The sequence below is a fragment of the Lampetra planeri genome, chromosome 23 (assembly GCF_965212315.1).
Source record: "Lampetra planeri chromosome 23, kcLamPlan1.2.h2, whole genome shotgun sequence".
NCBI lineage: Eukaryota > Metazoa > Chordata > Hyperoartia > Petromyzontiformes > Petromyzontidae > Lampetra > Lampetra planeri.
In genome coordinates, this window is record NC_136129.1 from 10078988 (window position 1) to 10091345 (window position 12358).

The 12358-nt window shown below is 53.6% G+C and overlaps 1 protein-coding gene across 1 annotated transcript in view; it reads right to left on the reverse strand.

Annotated features, from left to right (window-relative positions):
* Positions 1-1464: 1464 nt before the first annotated feature.
* TBCD (tubulin folding cofactor D) overlaps positions 1465-12358 on the reverse strand; it is a 119023-nt gene continuing 108129 nt past the window's right edge. Inside the window, exons 31-39 of the mRNA XM_078605216.1 lie at positions 11983-12141; positions 10912-11050; positions 10346-10467; positions 8320-8397; positions 7292-7381; positions 5821-5908; positions 5496-5605; positions 4280-4364; positions 1465-3702 (exon numbers count right to left, since the gene is read on the reverse strand). Of these exons, the coding sequence (XP_078461342.1) occupies positions 3676-3702; positions 4280-4364; positions 5496-5605; positions 5821-5908; positions 7292-7381; positions 8320-8397; positions 10346-10467; positions 10912-11050; positions 11983-12141 (898 nt within the window). The 3' untranslated portion in view covers positions 1465-3675. The remainder of the gene's footprint in view (positions 3703-4279; positions 4365-5495; positions 5606-5820; positions 5909-7291; positions 7382-8319; positions 8398-10345; positions 10468-10911; positions 11051-11982; positions 12142-12358) is intronic.

Sequence of the window (12358 nt, forward strand, 5' to 3'; positions counted from 1 at the left end):
AAAGGTCATCTCAGTCCACCCGTGGCACCTGCTGGGTCTGTCCCGTGACCTCCTGCCGGCGAGCCTTCGACAACTTCACGTGGTGGCCTCAAAGTGCACCTGGCCTGGCACAGGCACCGTCACCGAGTGGCGGATGGTGTGCATTGGTATTGGTGGCAGTACCAGACGACGTTCCGGGCAATGGCCCTGCTTTATAACAGCATGCGCTATGGCGAAGGGCTATTGCCCGAATCGTCGCCTGGCACTGGGTACTATGTATATTTTTAAAGGCCACACAGTGTTGTTATTCACCCACGTGTTCAGTTTGTCACAGAAGCAATAAACATAACGGAGGCGACATTGCACGGACGCCACGTGAGTGGTTTTTGACACGTCAGATGCAGAGCTCGGGATGGGAAATCAAAAGTGCACACGCAGCAGATTAATCAAAGATCTATCCACGTTATTAATTAACACACAAATATCGGCACGAAGACTGCGTCGTTTTGTGTTTTTGGCGTTCTTGCTTATTTCGCGCAGAGAGCGATGTAAACATTCAGCATCAATGTTTATTAGCCCATTAGATCATGAATGATGACCAGTCTCTAAAATTGCAAAAAATCTCCACGTGGAAAGGCAGAAGGCTGCTGTTGCAGGGCCCACACACGAAACGTCACGTCTCCATGATGTTATGGTAGTGGTAGTAAGAGAGTGGTTATGATCTTAAGAGATATAACAACGGGCCCCCCAGGCTGCTGCTGTTCAAGAGTCAACACTTTTAAGTCTACAAAATAATCCGCACGTTTATATTTTGTAATGCGATGTTGTCAGAGAGCGGCAGCGTGGTGGAGACCCACGTGTGGCCTCAGAGAAGAAGAAAAACCCCTAGGTTTGATTCCCGACTCGGGCGCCTTTCTGCGTGGGCCATAATCACAAATCTGCCTGTCGCCTGATGAAGCTAGTTGTAATTACTGGCGAAACGTCGTACTCAGTTTGTACATTTTGTGGATTTGCTCTCCAAAACACCGGTGTGTTGGAGAGCAACTCCACAATATTTACAATACATTACAATATATTGTACTATATTGTAAATGTGGTTGTATATATACACAATATATTTAAATATTGTGGGGATATTATTTATTTACAATACATATTTACGCGATCTAACCCAAAAATCCTATATTATGGATATTGGTCGCGAAAGCCTCCGTGTTAAATGTTTCTGTAAGGCAGGGGTGGGGAACCTTCTTTCTGACAATGGCCATTTGGATATGTATAACATCATTGCGATCATCGCCTGGGGCTGCAATGCGTGTTCCATGCACGATGCGTGAGAATTGACATCCACGTAACTCGAATTCTTTGCCCAATGTTCTTTCGCTAAATAAATTCCCTTCAATGTTGAGAACAGGAGCACGTTTATGGTAAAGCAATTCATGAAGTTTTTGAGAAAAACATTTTAAAAAACACGACAACGCAAGATTTGCATTTTCCCAAGCACTATAGTTTATTTCGTTCTCAACGTGTTACCTACTTACGATGCCACCCCGGTGGTCCAACAACAACTTTGTTACAGAAGTAAAACCCCAGGCACGTGCTTACGGAGGCATCTTGCCACAGACATCCCACAGTGCAACAACCATCATCTAATTAAGGTCATGACATAAGGCAGCTGTATCCTCACTCCTGTTGAAACCCTTCTGTTGGTAAGATCTTTGATTCAACAAAACCCACACTTTCGTCGGTACGAGTGATCGAACAGGATATATATTTTTCACACCAGATGTTACACGAGTGTTCACCGAAGCAAACATCAAATGTCTAAGCCATGTCACATTGCCATAGTCACATTCAACCTAACAGCTTGTCGATACGAAACGTCTGTTCCGATTCCGAGCGACTGAGATTGACAACCTTTATCAGGGGGGGGGGGGGGGTTTCTGTGTGAATTTAAGCAAAATAATCCTAGACAAAGGACCCGGACTTTCCAGTTCAAAACCTTGCTGTGTCTGCAACCCTCGAAGCCACCGCACTAGGGAGTGGCATTCGTAAGCCACGCAATGGCGCACCAATGAGTTGAACGGCGATCATTGAAACGAGTGCACAATTGTGACGTTGGCCGTGCAAACAATAATCTCGTGGGACCAAAGTACGATCCATAATTGCTGCACTGTATTTGGTGAGGACATCAGTTTGACAATTGGACCCATGTGTTTGACACTAAAACCCTGCCTCCACGTAGCCACATGTTTACTATCGTAATTACGGTTTTAAAATAAACATGGTGCTAGCGCAAAACATGACCAACTTTACAATGTTGATAACACAAAACTAGACACGAGATCAATTAAATTACGTAGTACAGTACAAACGTATGTCATTATGCTGGGAATTAAGTGCTGTAAGTGCCTGGGAGTGGTGAATGCTCATTTAAATGGTTTGAATCAAACTCACTCCAGTAAACCAAGCAGTGCAATTGTCTTAGACTCTTAGAGCACACATTAGCAACACTATGAAAGCATTTCAACGTAAGAATATTTTGTTACTTTTTTTTTTACTGCCAACAGTTATGTCTCGTGTCTCTTCACAACCGAGTCTCGTACCACCAGCCCCCAATTCCACTCGCCCATCTAAGCCACACCAATGCGGGGCCCTTATAATTATGAGTGGTGTTCCAATGGCGATTTGCCGCGCCCGCACAACCCATGAAACTCAGGCCTCGAAAGACATCTCTATCTGGCTTGGGAGCCAAGCCGGGCCACGGGGAGAACGAGAGGGTTTGTTATTCACTTTGCTCATTGTGTATTTTGATGTCAGTGGCAGCACGGCTTGGGTTCTGCAGTGGTGGAAAAAAACGTGGTGCCTACTGACCCCTTCATTGGCGCTGGCGTGGCTCTGACAGAGCTGAAGACATTTTGGGGCGATTGCTATGGATGGGGGCAAGCCAGCAGCGTCGACGACGCACACAAACCACCTCGACCAAGAACATTTCGTAACAAAGCTGTGGGCAGGTTTGCAAATCTGAGCGCGACGCTGAGACCCAAACTCCTAAGTTTACGAGTGGCGTCGCTGGACATCTGACATTCACATTGCAGCAGGCAGCGAGCGCACTTTGGTGTTTGCATGCTGAATATACCACGTGGCTGTAGGAATCGAAACCGCTGACTCTAAATACCTTGACGGTGGCGAAAGCGTGTTGTCTGGAGGTCGAAATGAGAAGACATTTTCAAAGTGCAGCTGGGGCTGCGGAATTGTGAATAGGCAATCAATATTTGACCCCTGAAGTTCATCGGTGTTGTGTTGTCGAAACAAAGAATTTACATTTTATGAGATAAGGCCCACTGAGCTATTTAGCAATTTTTGAGAAGCAACCTGGCCACAAATGATAGGTCAACTAAGTGGCTTATGTGGAAGCATATAGCAGCCAATTACTATAAACGCATGTTTCTAAATGTGGAGGAAAAAACCAGAGGACCTGGAGAAAAATCCACGTGACCAGAGGGAGAAGTGCAAACTCCACATATGCAGGCATCGTCAGGGTCAGGATGGAACCCACGGCCTCCTGTATACCAAGCAAAGTAGTTAACATCTCGCCACCGTGAGATGTTGTGATGGTGAAGAGCCACAGGGGAGAGGTGATACAACGATCAGACCACCCGTGGCGTCTGCAGACCCATCAGCCGCTCTCCCCCTCTACTTTACACTCGGCTTCGCGAGCACCTGCAAAACAAAAACACAACACGTGAGCGCTGCAGCCGGGCAGTTACGGTCATCGGGTACATTTTGAACCCTTCCCCAGCCTCACAGAGTCCACAACACTGGGCTCTGCACGATGCCTAGGTATAACTCCACATGCATTCAATCGCCCACACGGGAAGTCGTTGTCACTCAAGGAACTCTCAACCAACATCCGCCAATAACACCGTGGCCTTTCAAGGAACAATATATATCGGGCGACGTTTCGGCCTATGGCCCTTATCCGTCGCGCGTAAAATTAGCGAGGCCAGAGAGGCGGTGTCATTGACGAGTGCGTTGCGATGTTTTGTTGTTGTCCGAGCTTGTGCACCACTGTGAACGCAGAAGGAGCATCACCAAATAACTCTTCAACTAGTTCTGCAGTGGGAAATGTTCTGTAAAGCCTACAAAGCGTAACCATGGCGCCTTCGTGACAGCCCTTGCGCTGTTAAGAATGGCGCAGGGGGCCATCAACAGCGTAGAGTTATTCATGAATGAATTTGGGCAGCGCAGGCTGTGTGGTGTGGTGAAGCCACCCGCTGGCACGTGCGAGAGGAGTGACCTTGGTTTTGCGGACGGGACGCGTGACCCCGAGGAGGTCACACAGCTGGTTCCTCGTCTCGATCACCACCGGCAGAGTCGCGTCCCTGGACGGGGGGGGGGCGAGGGTGGGAGCTGTCAGCCTAATGCCGATGGTCTATGCAGGCGTCCAAATTCACTCGGCACACAAGAACACAACGTTGGTTTACCATTGAAACTTTATTTCTTTAAAGGCGCCTTTCACAAAACCAAGGACCCTGAACGTAAACTTATCCTCCATTAAGATGTGAAAACCATGCAATTAAAATAGTTGATCATATTGCCCTCTAACCACACAACTTGTAAAATGTATTTAGTTTTCATCGGTGGAAGCCAGGCAGAACAGCTACGGTCAGGCGGTCCCTTTGTCCGAAGAGCAGGGGATTTAAAACCCGACCAATTTGCTCAACATACGTGCCATCAATTGTGCACGTGCAAAATTATCATTTGTAATCTATGCAAATGATGTGCAAACCGTACACTGCATGCCAGTTATATTTAGACGGAGTGAACAAAACGGTACAAGCGAGACGGAAAAACTACGAAGAAGATTGCCAAGGCTAGTTATGGAATCAGATTGTGATCCGACTCGCGGCAATTCATCAAATTGCTTTGTGGTGGGGAGGGTATTTGCGACACTGTTACGTGCCTCGAAGTTACACCCAAACGTACGTGGCTTGATTTACGTTGCACCGTTCCCTCCGCAATAGTCATGCACCAGGAGGTCTGACTGAGTGCCAACTTAAAACCGTTGTAGATACGTTCGCTTCTGACCTCACCGCTCGCAATCCCAGGTAACGGCGAGCTGGGAGTGGTGACCCACGCCCGCACGTTGGAGGCGTGGTTTGGTGACTGATGCGGGGGGTGGCCCATCGACAGTACAGCAAGTGGGTCCCTGAAACCAATTTTGCTGACGAGCTGTCCCCTCATCCGTGGGGGGCTCTGTCCCTTCGTCTGTGGGGGGCTCTCTCCACTCGTCTTCAGGGGGCTCTGTATTGATTCTCGCCTTTCCTCGCCCACATGGTGTGCGCGTCTCAAAGAGGAAACGGCCAAACACAAGCCCGACCCAGGACCCTCCTGAGAGGGAGTCGCGAGACTCGGCGAGGCTGCCCCGAGCGAGCGGCAAATGTTGCCGATTACGTGCGCGTGTGTCTGTCCACGCGATGGACCGCATCCACCGTCACCGCCGGCACACCCACCAGTTGGTGTCGCTCAGCAGGCTCATGATCTCCTCCGCGGCGTCCGGCTCCACGATGTCGTCGTACACGAGCATTGTCTCGTACAGCTGGCTCGCCGTCACCTTGCGGATCTGCCGGAGGGGAGAGACGACGCGCACGCTCACCGCTGACCGCCGACCGCTGACCGCTAACCGCATATGCTGACGCAGCCGGGAGGGGGGGGGGGGCCCAGATGACGCATGCCGGTGGATTAATCGAGCAACCGCAATGCAGATGAAGCCGGATGGCTGACGAAGCGAACGCAGTGTGGGGTGACGCGCTCCAACAGGGCAGCCCTGGTACGCACTATCGGGTAGCTGTGGCACAGCAACATCATGAGGTTGAGCAGGGCGTTCTTCCTCGCCGCACCGGGGAACTGGATGAGTCCGCAGAATCTGTAGGCGGCACACAGCGCGGCACTCAACACGTGCGCGTACCCACGCACGTACCCACACACGTGCATCCACGCACGCACCCACAGACGCGCTCAACCACGCACGCGTACACACGCATACCCACGCACACACTCAACCGCGTACGATAGCACATACCCAACCAGCGATCGTGGCTCCATTTGGCATTCAAAGATAAAACACCCCCATTGTGGATGCTGTGGCCAAGCTCCGCAGTTACGTCTGAGGCCGCGTCTACGTCCTATTGACACGCGCCTGTGACAGGATTTGCTGACACCCTTTTTGATTTGTATATAAGCACTGCTGATTGTTTAACCTGTTTACGGCGAGTGTTGGCATGGGTTTCATGTTCATTATTTATTGTTTTTGCTCTCGCTAGTTTGCACAATCCCACCCTGCAGTGTCCCGTGACCGCCACCACTGCCGATGCTCTAGGGCTGCGGTCGTCCATAGAACAGAGCCGCTGGGCTCAATGGGGCCTTACCCATCTGAAATAACCAAGCCGAGTCGGAGTGTCCATGGGAGAAGCCTCATCCTGTCGCCCAGCCTCTGTGTCGGCTCGCAGCACGCCGCCACACGTGGCCTGCGTGCGGTCGACACGCTATCAATCCCACCGAGCACTCGAGACGAAGACTGGAACACTTGACATGAACTTTGCAGAATCCTCAACATGGAGCAATGAGCCGCCACTGGCCAACAGAGGCCATGTGACATAATAATAATATTCGTAATAAAGGTTTTTTTTGTGGTTACATTCCCTATATATGAATGTGTTGTTAACCCACCACCGCCCGACACAGCTAATTAGTAAGGTTTGTCACAGAATGTACAATTTGAGTACGACGTTTCGCTAGTAATAAAATTTGCCAGAATTTTGTGACATTAGCGCCCCCCCCATACTCCCGGGCGTCTCAGATCACTTTGCATCCCATCTCATCTCCGCAACATTTGGCAGAACACCACCCTCCCCCGCCACCCCAGTGGCAGCCGTCTCGTGTGGGCGCACGATGGGACGCTGCAGATTCTCCCACGGATTTCTCGTGGCCTTCAACGCGTTTCACCGCGACGCGTTCCACGACCCGGCACAGCCGCCGCCGGCCTCTCCATGCACTCGGCACAGAGGGTGGGAGGGTGGGGGGGTGGGGGGGTGGGAGGGTGGGGGGGTGGGGGGGTGGGGGGGTGGGGGGGTGGGGGGGGTGGGAGGGTGGGGGGGTGGGGGGGTGGGAGGGTGGGGGGGTGGGGGGGTGGGAGGGTGGGGGGGTGGGAGGGTGGGGGGGGTGGGGGGGTGGGGGGGTGGGAGGGTGGGAGGGTGGGGGGGTGGCCCAAGCGGCGCCCCCGAATCCTCTCGAGACACGCGGCACTCACACTGGCAGGCCGGTCTGCAGCTTGAACGTGTCCTTGGATCCACGCAACTCCTGCTGCACCAGCGCCACCACCTCCACGGGGAACGTGTGGCTGCACGCGCACATCACAGCATTATGGGATGCTATCAGCGTAAACGATGCTCTATGAAATTAAACTGATGGCAAAGCGTAACAACGCGTTACTTTTTTCCGTGTGTTTTTATACAATGCGTTATTTCAATGTGTGTCTCAACGGGCTCTCACGAGTTGTCTGAGCAAGCGTTTTGTTCCGTGGCACAGCCTCCAGGGGCACTGCAGACCGCGGCGAGCGGACGCAACGAACGGCTTAGCCGGTTCCACGCGACTGAACGAAAGCCACGATCAGCGCTAGGGGTCACCCAATCCCCACGCCAATACCCGTCCAACAGAAACAATAACAGACAGTTTACAGCCAGCTGCCCATTTTATGAAATGCAGATTTCGCAAACGTAAACCTAACCATCGCCATGGTCATGATCGAGCGTGATCCATCTACTGCTGGATGAAAGTATTAAAATTATTGACTGCCAAAACTGCTATTCACCCCATATCATTCAGATGTCTCTCGCAGACTGAAGTTGTATGGTAAGAGCAGAACATTGAAGTTGTTTAGCCACTGGAGAACTCAAGAGACCAGGATACAGTCTCATTTGCAAAAGTGACCCGGGGCATTAGTCTGCCATTATGGGGGGGGAATAATTAATTGCTGTGTATCAACCCCATTGAGTAATCTACAGGCAATTTTCGAACATGGTAAAGTCGGACCCTGGCGTCGGTACACAACGGCCTACTCTTGCTCACGACGTCAGGGCATCTTCAACGTCCGCTGTGCCGCCGACGACGCGTAGTAGCATTGCGGTTGTTACACACAAGGCAGGAAGAGGGCGGCCGCGGATTCGAACCGTGAACCTTTGCAACAAGCGGTGAACGCAGCGCGACCGCCGCTGGGCCACGCGCCACCGCTGGCGCTCGCGGTGCGACGAGCCGGGCCCTGCCGCCGGCTGCGCTCACCTCGGGTCGTCTGCGATCGCTTCAAAGCAGCCGTTGGCCAGCATCTTGTCCAGCATCGCCATGAGCGGCACGGAGACCCTGGGCACACACGCCACGGTGAACGCCCGCCGCCCGCAAATGCTGAAACCTTCCCAACTTTGGCCCAGTTCGGAAAGACATTTTTTTTGTTGACGTTCCAGCGGAGAGGGTAACAGTAGGGGGTTTTAAGTAAGGGATGATGCTGCCTGCCCTGGTGGAATGGTGAGTGCACCCGACTTGCAATCCCATGGGTCACCGGTTCGACCCCCCCCACCCCCACCACCTCTGTCCACCCAGCGGTATAAATGGGTGCCGCACATTTCGTCTATTGGCGGGTTGCGGGTGGTGGGGTAAAGTGTGGGTACTCCCCTCTCTTCCAAGACGTCTGGCCATAACGGAAGAGTAGGCCAAATACCCTCTGCAGGGGCTCTCCAGAGCTCCCCCTGGTGGAGGCCCTTACGCCAGCAGTGCCGTGCGTGAGCAGTTTTCAGGGCTGCGCCTTTACCTTTTTGCTCGGGTTACCGAAGGCGTCATTTTGCGCAGGCCACGCTTGTAAACGGGACGCGATTGACGCGACAATCCCAACGGCCTCTCGCCGGTTCAAGTAAATAAAGGGCCCGAGGTCGACCCGCCATCGCCACCACTGTAACGCGCCCGCTCGAGACATCTTCACGCGGTCCCCTCATCGACCTCAAGAGGCACACAACGTTTGTCAGCTGCTCCGCTGCCACAACACGACCGGGCCGGCTGGATCGTGGCTTCGCTCAGGCGGCGATGACTCACAGGCGCAGCGCTCTGTGGGGGGGGGGGGGGCTGGGGGGGTGCGGGGTGGTAACCGCTGCCCTTTCGCTGCTGCTGCTGCTGTGCCCAGGGGGCGCCTTGCTGGCTCTGACAGGGTGGCACGTCAGCTACGGTGAGTCACATTTTGTGCAAAACACATGGGGTTGGCAGCAGCTACTGCTGCAGCTGACGTGTGTGGTGTAAATTTATATATAAAATAGATTAGTAATTTGATATATATCTGAGCCACACAGGGATGGGCAAAAATGCATAAAAATTATATATTTCCTAACGAAATGTAACGTCAATAAAAATGTATAATTAACCGTGTCTTGTGTAATACAGATACCAAACTAATTTGAGGTGGTTAATTTCGATGTGTGTCGTGAATTAAAATTGTAATTAGATGACATATTTATTTATATCATTAAAAATGTAGTTGCACATAACCTGTGTGTAATTTATAAATTGCCCATCTGTGGCTGTGGGCTCACACTCCTGGATGCAGCTTTCACCTGGCATCACCGTCACCACCACCATCGTCACCACAACCACCAGCCCCATCACTACCACCACCACCACCACTGTCACCACCCCCACCACTATGACCACCACCGTCACCACAACCACCAGCCCCGTCACTACCACCACCACCACCGTCACCACAACCACCAGCCCCATCACCACCGTCACCACCGTCACCACGCCCACCACTACCATTACCACCACCATTATCATCTACCACCCCCACCACTACACCACTACCACAACACCAGCCCCATCACTACCACCCCCACCACTACTACCAACACCATCACCACTACTACCATTACCACTACCATGACCATTACAACCATCATCATCATCACCACCACCACCGTCACCACCACCACTACCACCACCACCGCCGCCCGTGGGCGTGCGTTCTGAGAAGGAGCACTCTTCACCTCTGCGGGACATTTCCTACTGCAGAATCCTCATCTTTGTATCGTTATTTAGACTGGAGGAATCCGACGAGCTGTGAAGCTCTTTCTCACAGATGTCCAGCAGATCTGTGGTTAAAATGTCCCCGCGGGGGCATTAGCTCCCACACCCGCCCCAGAGACGAAGCACCGACGACCTGCCAGGGGCCCTCGCCACGCACCTTTCCCAGAATGCCGCGAGGCCCCACCGAGACGAGCGTCGGTGAGGCCCCGCCGCCCGCTGGCGCAGTGGCGCGCGGCCGTACCTGCTGTTCTTCAGGTTGGACCGGAATATTTGCAGGAGGGTCCTGCAGAGCGCGTTCATCGCCTCCGTGTCCTGACGGATGCTCTTCATGAATGCGAAGAGCGCCTGAGCAGAGCTGCGCGTCTGAAACCGCAGGAATCGTCGGCATTATTGGCCAGATTTGGGGAGGGGGCGGGGGAGGGTGGGGTCACGTTGGAAATTGCATTTAAAGACAGAGAGAAAGGAACACGTGGATTGGAGAACATAGGCAATATAGAGACATCACAACGGAGCGAGTGGGCTTGGGCAGGACGCCTCGAGAGGAGGGAAGATGACGCCCGGCAGTCGGGACTAACGACGGAGAGGCGGCAACCAAAGGAGGGAGCGTGCCCGAGAGGATGGCGTCCGCTGCGGAGCCACATCGATCATTGCGACACGAGGCCACGAGAGATGGAGACGAGTAGGGGAGGCCTTCATCCGGCAGTGGACGGACACGTGGCTATCAACGTTTCCTATCGCTGCTGCCACTTGGGGGCGTGTGAAGTAGCCGGGCCCCACACGAGGCTGCCAGGCTCGAGCGCCGCTCACGGTGGACTCGGTGAGGCCGCCCACGGATATGGTGAGGCCCAGCAGCAGGCGGGGCTGGTAGACGGGCAGCGACAGGATCTGCACCACGTGCGAGAACAGCTCCGACGCCATCCTCCAGTTCACCGGGCTGAGGTCCGCCCTGTGCCGCACCGCGGTCGAGGTGGGGTTGGGGGGGGCGGACGAGGGTGCGGCGGGGTGAGAGGAGGGGGCAGAGTTTTGAGCAACAGGAAGGGAGGGCACAGCAGGTGAGGAGTATTACTTCTATTTACTATTTTTTCTTACCAGGTAAGGCCCACTGATCTATACAGCTCTTTTTTTCACAAGTGACTTGGCCACAAATGATAGCTCAACGAACATGGCTCATCGCGTGGAATTTAACGCACGTCGACTCTAAATGTGGAAGGAAAAACCGGAGGGCTCGGAGAAAAATCCACGCGACCACGGGGAGAACGCGCAAACTCCAAATACACAGCAGGCGTCAGGGTCGGGATCGAGCCCCAATCTCCTGCATAGCAGGCGAGGGAGTTAGCAAGGCGAGGTGAGTGGGGATGCAGTCGAGGGCCTCGTTCAGGTTTCCAGCCCCCCCCCCCCCCGCAAAGACTGCAGATTCAGGCCAATTGGTGATCAGTGTTACTTCAGTGAGAATTGAAAACATTTTAATAAGAAATGGCAAAGTGCATCTCACGTTGCCATTCTCTTAGTCCCGTCGGCTACAGCAGTGATAATCCTAGTCCACGCTTGGCGGCTCATGTTGGTGTGAGGGGCGTGCGTTTTTTTTTTTGTTCCCCTCCAATCAGTGGCCCCGCACATGGGCCTCCTCTCGGGCTCTTTGGCGGTGCTTGGCGGGCAGCCGCCAGTCATCGTCGCACCGGATGAACCTCATCCAATCGTCGTTATCGCCGACTAAAATAAAATAACAATCGCCTCGTCCACGAGTGTCTTTCCGTCGCCAGTTGCGTCAACCGAATTGGCACCGCTCAACGCCTCTAACTCCGGACGACGCTCGTTTACTTTCGCCGCCGACGTGGTTTTTGGCGACAGACGCGGGTCGTGCGACGGGGCGGCGGGCACCTGGGGAAGGCGTCCAGCAGCTGCTGCCGGTGCGGGATGTGCGGCACGGGCCGCTCGTCGCGGTGCAGCAGCGCCATCAGCACCGACACGGCCTGCTCGCGCGTGCGGTCGATCTTCTCCGCCGCCTGCTGCAGCAGACGGCACATCGCCTCCTCGCACCTGCCAGACACGCGACGGACAGCAACAGCGACGGCGGCCATTCGCCACGGAGTGGACGCAGCTCTTGTGCCAGGCTAGGTGCACTTTGAGGGCGTCAGATGAAGACGTAGTGGGAGCCTCAATGCTGGCAGAAGGTCACGGGACAGACCCAGGTGCCATGGGTTATTACTGGCAGATGCACCACCTGTGTTCCCCACTGTGCCAACATTCTGCGTTT